The 16296-nt window shown below is 43.9% G+C and overlaps 1 protein-coding gene across 1 annotated transcript in view; it reads right to left on the bottom strand.

Moving 5' to 3' along the window:
• Positions 1-8386: 8386 nt before the first annotated feature.
• Positions 8387-16296, bottom strand: part of VPS13B (vacuolar protein sorting 13 homolog B) — a 1225788-nt gene continuing 1217878 nt past the window's right edge. Inside the window, exons 60-62 of the mRNA XM_056522379.1 lie at positions 11831-11933; positions 9906-10155; positions 8387-9634 (exon numbers count right to left, since the gene is read on the bottom strand). Coding sequence (XP_056378354.1) covers positions 9386-9634; positions 9906-10155; positions 11831-11933 — 602 coding nt within the window. The 3' untranslated portion in view covers positions 8387-9385. The remainder of the gene's footprint in view (positions 9635-9905; positions 10156-11830; positions 11934-16296) is intronic.

Below are 16296 nucleotides of genomic sequence, written 5' to 3'. Positions count from 1 at the left end.
TGAGGGATCCGTGCAATGTAAAGTATAGGACAGTGGTATTCAACCTGCGGACTTCCAGATGTTGCAAAACTACAACACCCAGCATGCCCGGACAGCCAATGGCTGTCCGGGCATGCTGGGAGTTGTAGTTTTGCAACATCTGGAGGTCCGCAGGTTGAAGACCACTGGTATTGGAGGTTATACACACACACGTGTCCCCATCGCTGTCCCTGGGGTGTCTCCTGACGCTCCGGCAAAGCTTTTGCTTCCCCGGCATTCTCAGACATGATGACGATGGAGAGCGCCGATGATGCAGGGGATCCCGAAGAGGACGCGCCGGAGCCCCGAGGACAGGTAAGTGATCCTCAGACCACACAGGGCACTGTAAACGGCTATCCAGTGGCAGCTGAAGCAGTCTGCGCTGCCGGATAGCCATTTATGCGATAGCCACGACATACGATGCTTTTGTATGTCGGGGCCATTGTAGGGGGGGGGGGGGGGGGTCACTGTATATGGGGTCAACTTCCAAATATAGAGAAATGTTTGCACAGGAAAAACAAAGTGATACATGAAACGCACAGGATGATGTACAAGACAACGTGTTTCTCACTTCCTTTAAAGTCTGAATTTACTACAGTTCCTAAGAATTTCATGTTGAGGTTGAAAACTAAACCTTCAAGATCTTAAAGGACAACTGCAGCGGCATTACACTTATCACCTATCCACAGGATAGGGGATAAGTGTTTGATTGCAGGGGGACTGACCGCTGGGACCCCCCCCCCCCCCCCCCCCGATCTCCCTAACAGGGTGCCGCCATAAGCGCATGGTGAGCGCTAAGGCCTGGAGCGTCGATCTAGAGGTCGACTGTGATGCCTCATCTCCTCCCCGTCCCCATACAGTTCTATGGGGGATGTGCGAATTCCGCCTCTCCCATAGATTTATGGAGGAGGCGAGCCAGCTGCAACGTCATGCTGCGGCTGGCACGCCCCCTGCACGGGACAGCCGCGGCCCCGTACAGGAGATCGCCGGGGGCCCCAGCGTTCGGACCCCCCCCGCGATCAAACACTTATCCCCTAATGCTGCAGATGTCCTTTAAGTGGAGCGGTCATCTGCTTGTGGTTTTACAGCTCAGTTGCATTGAAGTGAATTGTGCTAAGTTGTAATACCGCACACAACCTGGGGACAAACAAGCAAGTTTTTTTTTTTTTTATTCTTCTATTTATGGATAACTCTGTATAAAAGAGAAGTCCAGCAGTGGTGGGTTCTATTTAAAATAAAAATTTCATGTCAGTTCACAAATGCACCTATACCGCCCACTTGAAGTGGTTGTCTTGGCTCTATGATGAAGGTGACCGGTCTGAAATGTGATGGATATTAGTTATCTGGTCTATATGAATGAATTTGTGGATTTTAAAAGTTTTTTTTTTTATACTGTAACCCACCAGTGCTGGACTTTAGCTGCTGCTTATTATCTCTAAGGGGGAGATTTATCAAAATCTGTGCAAAGGAAAAGTTGCCCATAGTAACCAGATCGCTTCTTTAATTTTGCAGAGGACTCGTTAAAAATGAAAGATGTGATCTGATTGGTTACTATGGGCAACTTTTCCTCTGCACAGATTTTGATAAATATTTTCCATAGTCTTGATATTTTGACACTGGCTACTGGAAGGGCAATGATGGAAGTAGAATGGGGTCAATGGGGAGAATTACTAAAACCTGTCCAGAGGAAAAGTTGCCCATAACAACCAATCAGATCGCTTCCTTTTTTTCAGAGGCCTTTTTAAAAAAAAGAGGGATTTGATTGGCTGCTATGGGCAACTGGTCAACTTTTCCTCTGGCCATGTACTGTTAAATCCCACAATGTACATAGTTTCTTTACGTAAAGAGGCCTCTCCCGAAGTGGTTGACTTTAGGAGGAGATTCCATTTCTGTAAATAGACTTAAACATGGATCTATTATTAGGTCAGATTTGTAACAGTCTAATGGAAGCCAGAAAGAAATGAGAGGGGAATTGTTACTAGGCGAAGAATGCTGCTGCCTTAATGTTTGAGTGAAATTGTGACTTGGGTGGAATAAGACGACTTTGAGGGCGATAACACTACAGATTTTTATAAATCTTTGTCCTTTTTTGTTACATGAGCTTAAACATATCTAAATCACAGCATTCTCTTCATCAGATGAGCATGAATCTACCCCTTCTTATGAGAAAAAAACATTTTAGCGTTACTACAAGGTGAATGGTGTGAAAAAGAAAAAAAAATGAAATTAGCAAAATTTGCTTTTTTTTTAATTTAAATTTACACTCCACTATATATATATTTTTTTTACTTGTTATTGGGGAACCAATTGTACTTTGTAATTACACCTTTTATTTTTCAATAACAAGTGTAAAAACTAAAATTGGCCTGGACAAGTGATCATCATGAGGGGCAAGTAGATTGGGCTCTGTTAGTTCCTTGGGCAAGTTTTTTTAATTTTATTTCCACACCCCTGCATTCAGTGTAAGCCTAGATTGTCTAAAGAATGCTGGGTATTCCCAGTATATTATCAGACAGAAGACTACACATCTGTTGTACATAACTGATACACTGCTTTAGGCTTGTAACACGTGTTGCAGCAGAAAATGTGCCAAAAAATATATAAAGTAAGATGTTATACTCATCCCATCCCACTTTTGACATGCTTCTTCCTTTGGCATATTTTCTGCTGCATAAAAGCTGCAACATGTGTTCCTAGCCTTAAGGGTTTTATTTTGCATAGTAAATACAAGAAAAAAAATGTTTTAACATGCAAAGAGAACTGCATTGTACGGGATAGGTGCGTTTTATTTTGTACTGGTATCTGAGACTACATCCCTATGTTAGGTGATAGCTTGTCAGGGTGGACAATGGTCTAGATTGCAGACGCTCCAACCTTACAGCGTGTACATCTGGTGTGTATGTACAAAGTTATTTCTAAGGCAGCGCATGACATCTGTGCAGCCATGCAGAAGACAAGACCCCCTGGACCCCCTCAATGGACCTCTGCAATAGTAAGTAATTTTAGGGGTGGAAATAGTGTACGTGCTGCATGTAGTTATGTAGACTTAACTAGTTTTGTGAAGACTTTACAAGGAACTGTATTGGCAAAACTAAAGACGTGCAAGGGTAGAAGCCGGCTGCAAATTCCCAAATGTTAATATTTTAAGGGGGGGGGGGGGGGAGAGATATAACTTCTCATCACTATGGACTTGTGATAAACCTCCAATGTATTTTGTGTAGCTCTTAAACAACATCCGAAGACACAAGACATCACCATCCAGGTATCACTTTATTATTCTTGAAATATAGACAATATTTAGTAATATACACCAAAGTTTTTAGTTCTATGAAATAATTTCCTCATAAAGATTTTTCCAGTCCTAAATACTTATTTACAGATCACTTTATAGCTGTGCTCTAAAAACACCCTGACCTAGCGGAGACCCAGGTGTTGGTTGGCATCACATGAAGCGCCTGCACTTTCCAAAAAGACAGGAATATTACCTGAAATTCAAGATACTCAAAGTGCAATATGTTGGTCCTGCTTAACACACAGTACGTTTCCTGGAGAAGGTTTCTCATGGAGTGAACAGACTGTAGGAGAGGAGTGATGGGAGCACCGCCTGTCAGCTGCTTGTGGGCACAGGAGAATATAGTGGGGCTCTTAGGGTTCTGGATGAGAAATTAAGGTTTCATCAACCCCTGTCTAGAATTCCAAATATACAATACTCCCCCCTGCAGGCGTAGCCCTTGTACAATTTCATACTATTCAACCAGGGTGCCGACAGCTGTTGCAAAACTACAACTCCAAGCATTCCCGGACAGCCATGCTGGGAGTTGTAGTTTTGCAACAGCTAGAGGCATCCCATTTGGGGAACACTTCTTTAAGTTGTATGTCTTCTGTTCATGGGATCAAGTGGGACCAGAATGTGCAACGATGTTGGTGTTGAGTCCACCAGAGCAGGGGGCACCTGAGCCCGGGAACCCTTCTATTTAGGCTTTTAAAATTGATCGACCTTTAGCATAATCCATCAATATAGATCGGAAGGTGTCTAACTCCAGACACTTCATTCTGTTCAGCTATGGGGATTAGAGAGCTGCAGCCTCCTCAATGGTTACTTCTGCTCGTCCTTGTACCACAGCTGCCAATACTATGGCAATGCAAGGATGAGCACATTGAAGAGGCTTTGTTCACACTGCGTTTTTGCAATACAGTTCCAAGTGAAACTTTATTCATAATGGAATGAAAAGTTAAAAACATATACGTTTTTTCTTTAGGAAAAAAAACCGCATGCAGCCGGACATCATTTTAATCCGTATACGGTTTGAAAATGATGTCCGGTTGCATCCGTTTTATTAAGAAAAAACGTATACATTTTTAACCTTTCATTCCATTATGAATAAAGTTTCACTTGTTTGATTGAAATTCCAAGAAAAATACTGTGCAAAGTCAAAAACTGTATGAGGAAAACCGATGGAACCGTGTGCACATACAGTTATGTACAGTTCCCATTGACTTCCATGTTAAAAAAAAAAAAATTACAATACGGTTCAATATTGTTTTTCACCCAGACCAAAAACCGTGGTAGGAAACGGTTTTGGGTACTGGAAAAAACTGACAAAACCGTACAGGATGCAAAATGGACACAACCTGATGCATCTTTTGGCTTATGGCTTTAAATACCGTTTCATACAGTTTTCAAATTGAAAACGTATACCGGAACTGTATTGCAAAAACGTGGTCTGAACCCATCCTTAGTGGGGTTGCTGGGAGTTGGATCCTCCATGTATATAATACTAAAGGGCTCCTGTGACCATGAAAATGGTATTAAATCTATTGGCACCATGTTATAGAGCAGGATGGGCTGAACAGATTGATATATATATATATATATATATATATATCTCAATCAATCAATCTCAATCAATCTTTGTAGTAGATGATTAAGTATAACATGTAATCCCAGCTCTTTCTATTATCCGTAGTCCAGTGGGCAATTCCAATCAATGATAGGTCCACCCACTGGACTCCTAAGCATGAAAAGACCAGATAATTTAATTAATAAATGACAAGTTATACTGAATCTTTTCCCGCAAAGATATATATCAATCTACTCAGCTTTTTCTGCTCTGTAACATGATGTCGCTAGATTAGATAGCATTTTCATGGCAAGAGGTTCCTTTTAGGCCATCAATTAAAAAAACTGATAACCCTTTTTAAATTGGGATTCGGAGAGGGATTGTTCTAGTAGGTCAAGCAATTTAAGGTGGAGTAATGTTTTCCAACCGGTGCACCTTTGGCTGTCTGGGCATGCTGGGAGTTGTAGTTTTGCAATAGCTGGAGGCACCCTGGTAGGGGAACACTGTCCTATAGACACAGGGCACCTATTGCCTCACTGATATTGTTTGGAAGCCGACCAACTAATAATCTTAAATCTCATCGTCGGTGACACGGCTGTTTTATTACAAATACAAAAACTGGTGATAAAGTAAAATTCTTAAAATCTGCAACTTTCTTTATACAAACAGATGTAGCAGAGCTAAAATTTGTCATTACTGCTCTGGATATGCATTAGGATAACACAGTATGTTTATCAGCAGTTAACACTGGGATATCACAATCCGTGCTAAATGAGAAGCTCACCTCTGCTAGATCTATAAAGTTACTTAAAAGCAAACTTTTTTTTTTTTTTTTTTTACTACTAGTACTCACTCAGGAGTATTAAAAGAGTAAAAAAAAAAAAAAAAGAAAACAACAAAGCGCCACACCTGTCCTCAGGTTGTGTTTGGTATTACATCTCGGCTTCATTTACTTGAACGGAACAGAGCTGCATTACTAAAGGCAAACTGAGGGCAAATGTGTTGCTGTTTTTGGAAGAAAACTACTTTGTTTTTCTAATCCTGGATAACTCCTTTTAAGCTTCAACTGTGACATAATAAAAATACAATGTGGGGGACGTATCAAACCGATGCTATTAAAAAGTTGAGCTATGGCGCACAGTAACCAATCTTCCAATATAGTGGTGATAAAGACCTGCAGTCTGATTGGTTGCCAGGCATAACTTTTCCATTCTTTACTGATGATACGTTTCCAGCATTGTGTTTGTATCATACATCAGTGTATTAAAGGAGAAGTCTCATACAAAAAAAACTTATCTCCTAACTTCAGGATAGGGGATACATTTTAGATCACAAGGGTCCGAGTGCTGGGGCGCCCTGTGATCTCCTGTACCCAGATAGCTGAAGGTAGCTGAATGGCTCTCCCATAGAGATATATGGAGGGGGCGTGGTGGCACCCAGTTCGGGTGGGGATTGTGGCATGGGAGAGCCGCAGCTCCGTATAGGAGATCGTGTCGGGGTGGCAGCATTCAGACCCCCCCCCCCCCCCTGATCTAAAACTTATCCCCTATCCTATTTTTTGCATGACATATCTCCTTTACTTGAATTGCGCTGCTATGTACGGTGTTATAACCATACGCAGTCTGCTTGGGATCATGTCTGATACATTCCGCTCGAGAAAAATTTTTTTCTTCTAAATGTCTCATGTTTCCCGAGGAATAGGTTGTAAGCCCAATTTTGGTAGTTGAGAACTTTGTAAAAATCTACGCAGGTCAAGTTTCCTAACATCTCAGAGGTGTCGCTGATGGCACCTTAAAAATGTCAGACACCCAGTGTTAGGAGTGTTAGGAAAAGTCTACATACCAATCCATTGACCATCACTCACCTTTAAAGGGGAAGCTCACTCACAGGGATCAGGATCCAGCAGTGATCCTTAACAGGTGGCTCTGCAGCTGTTGCAAAACTACAAGTCCCATCATGCCCTGATGGGACTTGTAGTTTTACAACAGCTGCAGAGCCAAATTTTTGGGATCACCATCATCAGGCACTGAGGACCTTCAGGAGTATGTCTATGAATGATAGCAGCTTGTACCCCCAGCATTAATTTGGTGCTTATATTAGGGCTCGTTCACACGGCCGTCTGCCCCCGTTCTGCAATCCGTTTGATAATTTTTTGGAAAAGATGTTGCATGCAGTGTTTTTTCTCCCGTCAAAAATAACGAAATAGAAACAGATATAAAAAATTTAACATTGAAATCTATGGCAAACAGATGAGCATATAATGTCATCCATTTGCACCCAGTTTTTAATATCCGATTTTGAACAGTTATTACTTCTGAGCATGCTCACAAGGGGTGAAATCAGCAAACTCTTGCTGTGCTGCGGGGCTACTACTACTCCCATCATGGAACAGACTTGTTTCCATGATGGGAGTAGTAGTTTCCAGGCTGCGGTAGTTTGGGGAGGCTAGATTAGTACTTGTACTACTACCCCCATCATGGAACAGTGTGTATTCCATGTTGGGGGTAGTAGTACAGGGGCTGAGGGATTGATCGCACCGGGTCTCACTTCTGAGACCTGATGTGAGCAGAAGTTATTAACCAGGGGAGTGGGTGGCATGCTCCTCAACCCTGCGATGTAGATTGTGTGCGTGTTTTACTTTCATTTTCAAATACCCCGCCAGGAGCCCTGAATGGCCAGCACCAAAGGGCCATTCAGGGTTCCCGGCGGGGTTTTTAAAGTCATTAGCAAGGATTGTAATGTTTCACTACACTGGCATCCAGGGAAGCATTGCGCTGCGTTCTCCAGCTTCCCTGACACTCTGCAGGACCATATGTATAGAAGCGCTGCAGTGGGCCAAGATCTATAGGTAGCGCAGTGCGCTAGCTATGTGATTCCCCCCCCGCTGCGCAAGCTATATATTTTGCTCCATGCAGCGCTTACATATGTCCCTCACATCGCATCATGCTGCTGGCCGGGGAAAGCAGAGCAATTCCGCCCACTTCCCGGCCAGCAGATGCGCTGCTGATAGCATACTTTTCACGGATAGTGCTGTGAGGGACATATGTGTATAGTAGCACTGCAGGGCACAGATATATATCACTATATATCTGTGCCCTGCAGCGCTACTATACACACATGTCCCTCGCAGCACTATCCATGAAAAGTATGCTATCAGCAGCGCATCTGCTGGCCGGGAAGTGGGCGGAATTGCTCTGCTTTCCCCGGCCAGCAGCATTATGCGCAGCTAATAGTATACTTCACAGATGTGCTGTATGTGTTCACTGGGGGAACACATGTAAGCGATGCGGGGAGCTAAATATATAGCTTGCGCAGCTGGGGGGCCAGACATATAGCGCTATATGTCTGCCCCCCCACTCCACTAGCTATGTATATTGACCCCCCCCCCCCTACTGCGCTACCTATAGATCTTGGCCCACTGCAGCGCTTCTATACATATGGTCCTGCAGTGTGTCAGGGAAGCCGGGGAGCACAGCGCAATGCTTCCCTGGCTGCCAGTGTAGTGAAACATTACAATCCTTGCTAATCACTTTAAAAACCCTCCCAGTGGGGTATTTGAAAAGGAAAGTAAAACACGCACACGATCTACATCACAGGGGAGTGGAGCATGCCGCCCGCTCCCCTGTTTAAAAATTTCTGATCGCATCGGGAACAGACTATTCCATGATGGGGGTAGTAGTACAAACACTAATCTAGCCTCCCACCCACCTGCAGACTCCCGCAGCCGGGGAACTACTACTCCCATCATGAAAACAAGTATGTTCCATGATGGGGTAAGTAGTAGTAGTCCATGCTGCAGGAGTCTGTTGACAGCTGATACTAACGGATGAAAAACTGATGCAAACGGATGCCACTAATTAGCATCCGTTAATAGAATGGTCCGTTTCGGAGACAATAACAGACAAAATCTAGACGGGGGACAACGGCCATGTGAACGTAGCCTAAGATGTCGGATGAGTCTACAAAAATTACCCATTGATCCTGGATTCCATAGGTTGGGCAGGAAAGAGAAAATATGGCGGCCAGCATTTACGTTGGCCATAGGTATTTGATAACATTTGGCAGACCCAGCCACAGTTTTGGAGGAATGTATCTGCTAAAGCAGTAGTCCCCAACCTGCGGCGGACAGCTGGAGAAGCCTCAACATTGGCCTAACGCATTTATATCTCATGTCTGACTGTATAGTAAGGGTAGGGTCACACGTGCCATATTTTGCTGCTGCGTATTGAAGTCAATGGGTAGCAAAATACGCAGCTGATTTTAGGAAAGGCAGCAGCAAAATACGTCATGTGTGACCCTGACCTAATAGTGCACGTTACCCTAACCTAATAGTGCACGTGACCCCTCAAACCAGAACCATATACAATGCAGGACACAAAAGCTGAAATTAAATAAAAACTAAACAGACTGCATGTTATTCCTGTTAAGGGTTGTCAGAGGATAGGTATTGTGGGGCTGTAATCCGCAGGGTAGTTCTGTTGGGTCTTGTGGTTGTGTATTTGTGGCTGCAGAGTTGAGGTTGCCAGTCAGTAGAATCCTCTTTGCAGCGCCTTGTTCTTCACCATCTTGAATTTGCTGATGAACACCCGGGCATACGCTGCCTCCACCAGGAACTGATAGGTCTTTATGTTGGACGGTGGGGGCTCTGCGGCTACCACTTGGGTGGCGATGTGTAGTGAGGACTGACTGGGGATCAAGTGAGGGGAACTTTTGGTCACGTAGTCCACTAGTCGGCTGTACTGCTGTTCGGAGAGGCGCTCTCTGGTCCCATCACACTGCGAGACACAAAATTATGTCTTTATTATTTTCTTCTTAGCATCAATATGTAGTTGGTGGGAAATGACTCGCAGGACCCCATCATCTGAATGACTGAGTCCCTCCAGCTGTTGCAAAACTACAACTCCCAGCATGCCCGGACAGCCGAAGGCTGTCCGGGCATGCTGGGAGTTGTAGTTTTGCAACAGCTGGAGGGACACTGGTATAGATGCTGCCCCCATCACAACTACCACCGCAAGGGCCTGGAGCAATGGTACTTGTGCTACTTACCTCCAGCTCACTGGAGACCGGCTGCTGCTTGAGCTGCACAAAGAGACCATTCTCCGAGCTCTGGTCCTCCATACAGTCTATTTCGGTGACGGGGAAGGCTTGTTGCTGGGTGTCCTCACTGATACTGACCACAAAGAGAACCTCCGACGTGAGCAGCAGGCAGCCAACATACTCCTGCCCTGAGCCGCTAACAATGACCACGTCCAGAGCCATGTGCAGCTCAGGTCTGCCCAAAGACTGGAGCATTTTCCTGGAGAGGAGAAAAAATCTGCATGAGTTGTGGTACCTTTATGTCAGCACATGGGGGCGCTATATATGTGTTTACTTTTATGTAATTTATAATGTACAAAACCCAGTGTAGCCTTATGTTTGTTTATTCATATATCTATGCACATTGGATGCAAATCTTCAATAGTTTTTAGCATAAATAACATAAGGGGATAATTTATCATTTGTGACTATTTCTTATGTTTAGTTTCATACACGATTGCACATTTTTTCCTATGTATATATATATATAATTAGTTAGGAGTAGCCATATTAGTCCAGTGATGCAAAATCATCGGTGGTTGCAGTATCTTGTGATACCTTTTTTATTGGACTAACAAGATTTTGTAGAGACAAGCTTTCGGGATTGCCGAATACTGCAACTACCGATGATAGATATATATATATATATATATATATATATATATATATTTTAAATTTTTTTTTTTTTTTTTTTTTTTTGCTGTGCGGTTCATAGGGCAAAAATATTGTGACTTTTAAAACATTAGCATATAATGAATGTGCCTAAAAAGCCACTACACTTTGACCACACCCCTTTTGTATCAAAGCCACGCCCCTTTGACAGATGAGGCATACAGGCATATAAAACACAGAGAAGTCAGTAATTTTTAGCAAAAATGTTTGCACTTTCTTTTTTAACACTAGAAAACTGGCATGCAAGCCTTAAAATTCCCGCCTACTGCGACCTTTTTTAAGTGTTCGGAGAGTAATGACACAAGTTATATGTAACAGCAAGAAAGAGGGTAGCTATAGGCTAGAAGAAAATCTCAAATAGGTGGGTTGGAGGTACCCAGAGGTAAGACATACAGCTGTGTGTCCTCAAATGGGTAATCCGCTCCTAAACATCTTATCCCCTATCTAAAGGATAAAATGTCTGATGGCGAGCTCCGTTGCGGCAACCCGGTCATCCGGTGCACGGAGCGAACTCTGCTCCGTGCCAGATGACAGGCGACCACAGCCATCACGCCCTCTCCCATAGACATAAATGGAGTGTGCGAAATGTCATAAAACACAGAAGCTCCAAGCTTCCATGTTCTGAACGCCACAGTCACCGGCATGGAGATCATGGGGGTCCCCAGCGGCCGGACTCCCCGCGATCAGACAACTCATCCCCTATCCTTTGGATAGGAGAGAAGATGTTTAGGGTCGGAGTACCCCTTTAAGGCCCCCCACTTATATTAGACGGGTATCGGTTGAACTTCAGCAAGACTGGACAACCATATAAAGGCGTATATGGGTCTCAACCTCTACAGAAGAGACAAAACTCTGCACTGGAAGGGTATAGAAACATAGATTGTGTCGGCAGATAAGAACCATTTGGCCCATCTAATCTGCCCAATAATCTGAATCCTATCAATAGTCCCAGGCCCTATCTTATATGAAGGATAGCCTTATGCTTATCTCATTAATGCCTAAACTCCTTCACTGTATTTGCAGCGACCACTTCTGCAGGAAGGCTATTCCATGCATCCACTACTCTCTCAGTAAGAGTAGGGTAATGGTCACACATGCCCTATAGTTCATGGTCAGATAAATACAAAGCAGCAAATACGCAGCAAAATATGGCACGTGTGACCCTGCCCTAAAAAGTTTTATTTCTCTCTTTATTAAGGCTAGTATAGGATCCCTTTACTTACCAGACGTATTTCACGTGGCTGTTTTGTGCATCCTGGGTTTGCAGATCACTGGCTGGATAACGCTGTTTGGGAAGCTGAGATAGGCCGGCTCCATGTAAAATCCCTGGAGGAGGAACAGAGACAATAACTAGAGATGAGCAAACTTACAGTAAATTCGATTCGTCACGAACTTCTCGGCTCGGCAGTTGATGACTTTTCCTGCGTCAATTAGTTCAGCCTTCAGGTGCTCCGGTGGGCTGGAAAAGGTGGATACATTCCTAGGAAAGAGTCTCCTAGGACTGTATCCACCTTTTCCAGCCCACCGGAGCACCGGAAAGCTGAACTAATTTATGCAGGAAAAGTCATCAACTGCCGAGCCGAGAAGTTCGAGACGAATCGAATTTACTTTAAGTTCGCTCATCTCTAACAATAACGCTTGACCTGGACACACTTTTCATATTATTGTACATTTAACCTTTATGTTAAGGGGTCAAAGGGATACCAAGTGGTCTCCAAAACCATGGACATCCAGTTTTTGCAAAACTACAACTCCCAGCATGCCCGGACAGCCGTTGGCTGTCCGGGCATGCTAGGAGTTGTAGTTTTGCAACAGCTGGAGGCCCACAGTTTTGGCTTTAGAGACCAGAAACACAATAAATGGTAACTTCAGGGGGTTCTTAAAGGGCTACACACAAGCGCAGCGTATCTCTATATAAAGCTCAATATTCAGAGCACTTTACAATGAGGTCATATTTTTGGAAGCAGATTTTTTTTTTTTTTTTTTTTTTTTTTAGAGCATTAAAATACAATGGCCGGGGCACTTAAACCTCGCATTAGTTTAATTCCGAAAAAAAAAAAAAAATACAGAATGTTTAAAAAGGCAATTGTATATTAGCAATTAGAGGAAACCTAATACTCTTGAGAGCCGTCCATCCCCGACTGCTATCACACACGGCGTTTACAAGTTCCTCCGAAAAAGTTAAAAAAAAAAAAAAAGATCCCGGGGCTGAAGTTACCGTTCTCCCCCTTAAAAAAGAAAAACGAAAAATTCTTCTCCGTACGTGTCATGGATGGTAAAATCGAAAAAACAAACAGTTTGCCTAGATACGGTATTTATAGAGAAGTTACTTAATCCAGCTGTTAAACATTGATACATATAGGTTTATGAGCCCTCCGGAGACATGTGGTTTTCGGGGATGCGGCGGCCAGTGCCAGCAAGCAACAGGGCGACTGCGAGAACTATTTAAACAGGTCTCGGGGAGGAAAAACCGGAGAGAGAGAGGAGAAGAGGAGACAACATGTGCGCAATTGTGAAGGCTTGTAAAGGTTTAATAAATGAGGCATGGTCATTACAGCAAGAATTAGTGGTTTGTAAAACCTTCAGCGATACTATAAAAAACGTTTTACGGGGGGGATGAATTTCCCTGGAACGCCAGACGCAGAGAATATGTTCGGCTGAGATGGGAGGGAACATGCCCTGGGTTTTTTTCCACTGCAGAATATACATCCCAGTTCGTAAAGATTTAAATTGGAGAACAAAAAAAAGTTACATTTGCTCATGGATTTCACGTACATTAGGAAGAATTTAAAGGAGTACTCCGGTGGAAAACATTTTTTTTTTTTTTTTTTTTTTTAAATCAACTGGTGCCAGAAAGTTTAACAGATTTGTAAATTACTACCATAAAAAAATCTTTACCCTTCCAGTACTTTTTAGCAGCTGTATGCTACAGAGTAAATTATTTTCTTTTTAAATTTCTTTGTTGTCTTGTCCACAGCGTTCTCTGCTGACACCTCGCCCCCATCGCGGTGCGGTGCGGGGGGCGGGGCATTATTGGCTTATGGGCAAAGTAATTGCCGATACCGATAATATTGGCCAAACCGATAATCGGTCGATCCCTACTAAAAACTCACCCTCTAAGGATTAACACAGATGAGTGTATGTCAATACGTTACATTATTTATCTAGTGCCAATCCCAAATTAGATGCTATAATTGACTTCAGTGCTGCATTCACAATTCTGCTTGATTTATATAAAAACCCACCCTCTATGGATTTAAATAATTAAACAAATCAAATGTATTAGCACCAGTTTACAACCAAATACAGTAATGTTAAAGTGTACCTGTCAATTGCAAAATATTTTTATATAATGTAGATAATACCATTAAATGTATATTTTTAATATACATTGGTGAAAAATATTTGTGTATTTTTAAGCAAAGAATGCTGTCCCTGTGTGAGACAAAATACAGTGGTCCCTCAACATACGATGGTAATTATTTCCAAACGAGCCATCGTTTGTTGAATCCATCGTATGTTGAGGGATTCGTGCAATGTAAAGTATAGGAAGCTGTACTCACCTGTTCCCGCCGCTTGCAATGTGTCCCCGCCGCTCCCGATGGTGACCCTGGGGCTCCGCTGGGCTCTCCTGGTCTTCTCCGGTCCTCCGCTGTCTTCTCCGGTCCTCTGCTGTCTTCCGCAAGGCCTTACTGGGCCTGTGTAGCGACGTCATTACGCCGCTGCGTACACCATTCCTATTGGATGACGTGCACAGCAGCGTATTGACGTCATCGGAGAGGGCCGAGAAGACACCGGAAGACCAGCGCTGGACCCGGAGGGGGCACCCCGAAGCATCGTGAAGGGGTAAGTAATACTTACCGCACCATACGGGCAACATTAAGCTGCTATCCGGCAGCAGCTTAAGCATTTTGCGCTGCCGGATAGCACTTAATGCGATGGCCCCGACATAAAAAAGCATCGTATGTCGATTTGATCATATGTCGGGGCCATCGTAGGTCCGGGGGTCACTGTACAAGAAGTGTGAGCGGGACAAATAGGGCTCTGTGCAGTCTCCTGGCTTGGCTGTGTGAGTCGGCAGCACGTCAGAGAGCCTCACTGTACAGAGCTACAGAGCTCTGCTTGTCCTCAGTGTACAGAGCCCTGCTTGTCCTCAGTGTACAGAGCCCTGCTTGTCCTCAGTGTACAGAGCCCTGCTTGTCCTCAGTGTACAGAGCCCTGCTTGTCCTCAGTGCACAGAGCCCTGCTTGTCCTCAGTGCACAGAGCCCTGCTTGTCCTCAGTGCACAGAGCCCTGCTTGTCCTCAGTGCACAGAGCCCTGCTTGTCCTCAGTGCACAGAGCCCTGCTTGTCCTCAGTGCACAGAGCCCTGCTTGTCCTCAGTGTACAGAGCCCTGCTTGTTCTCAGTGCACAGAGCCCTGCTTGTCCTCAGTGCACAGAGCCCTGCTTGTCCTCAGTGCACAGAGCCCTGCTTGTCCTCAGTGCACAGAGCCCTGCTTGTCCTCAGTGTACAGGGCCCTGCTTGTCCTCGGTGTACAGGGCCCTGCTTGTCCTCGGTGTACAGGGCCCTGCTTGTCCTCGGTGCACAGAGCCCTGCTTGTCTTCAGTGTACAGAGCCCTGCTTGTCCTCAGTGTACAGAGCCCTGCTTGTCCTCAGTGTACAGAGCCCTGCTTGCCCTCAGTGCACAGAGTCCTGCTTGTCCTCAGTGTACAGGGCCCTGCTTGTCCTCAGTGTACAGAGTCCTGCTTGTCCTCAGTGTACAGGGCCCTGCTTGTCCTCAGTGTACAGGGCCCTGCTTGTCCTCAGTGTACAGGGCCCTGCTTGTCCGCCAACAGGTCCTGTATTTTGTCTCTGCACAGACACACACAGGCAATAGCTGCAGGGACAGCATTATTTTGCCCAAAAATATACACATTTTTAACCAATGTATATTACTAATTTACATATAATGTTATCTAAATTAAATAAAAAGTTTATGCAAATAACAGGTACGCTTAAACAATATATTGGATTATTTATCCTGTACCAATCCCATGTTAAAACCCATATTTTACTCTGGAGCTAAATTTACAACTCTGCTGATTTCTGGTGGAAACTTTCAACAAAGTTGTTTTCAGAAACAGCCCTAACAGCCATGAGGGGTTAAAAATGTTTACATTGAGAGTACAGGTGCTCAGGGTGGCAGTGAAACTAAAAGAAACCTGTGGATCCTCTTCCGGTGCCGTTCTGGCAGCTCCAATGCCACCGCTCAGAACTTCTTGTTCTCTCTCCTGACACACAGGATTTGCCTGTTCAGCCAATCACAGGCTGAGGCGGGTCGGCACTGTAGACAGTGATTGGCAGATCGGACAGTAAGCAAAGGTAATCTCTATCAGCTCTGTAATATATGTTTAATATTGTTCCGCGTATTTTTTGACAATGTGATGTATACAAAAAAAAAAGTCTTGGGTTTTCAAAACCATAAACAAGCTGTTGTTGACAGAATAGCAGGATCAATACAAACCATAGCAAACAAAAAGGAGCTTGGGCTAGAAATAAACTAAAATCAACCAAAATAAAATAAGAAACTAAAAAAACAAAAACAAACATTTTGTAGTATAAATATGCAACATCCCAGCACCCCTGGACTCTAATGCGTTTGGAATCCAAGATTGTTAGTCATAGTACGACTACATATTATACTAAAAC

This window comes from Hyla sarda, chromosome 5, assembly GCF_029499605.1.
Source record: "Hyla sarda isolate aHylSar1 chromosome 5, aHylSar1.hap1, whole genome shotgun sequence".
Classification (NCBI taxonomy): domain Eukaryota; kingdom Metazoa; phylum Chordata; class Amphibia; order Anura; family Hylidae; genus Hyla; species Hyla sarda.
The sequence above is the reverse complement of the archived record's forward strand: the minus strand, read 5'-3'. Positions and strand labels throughout refer to the sequence as shown.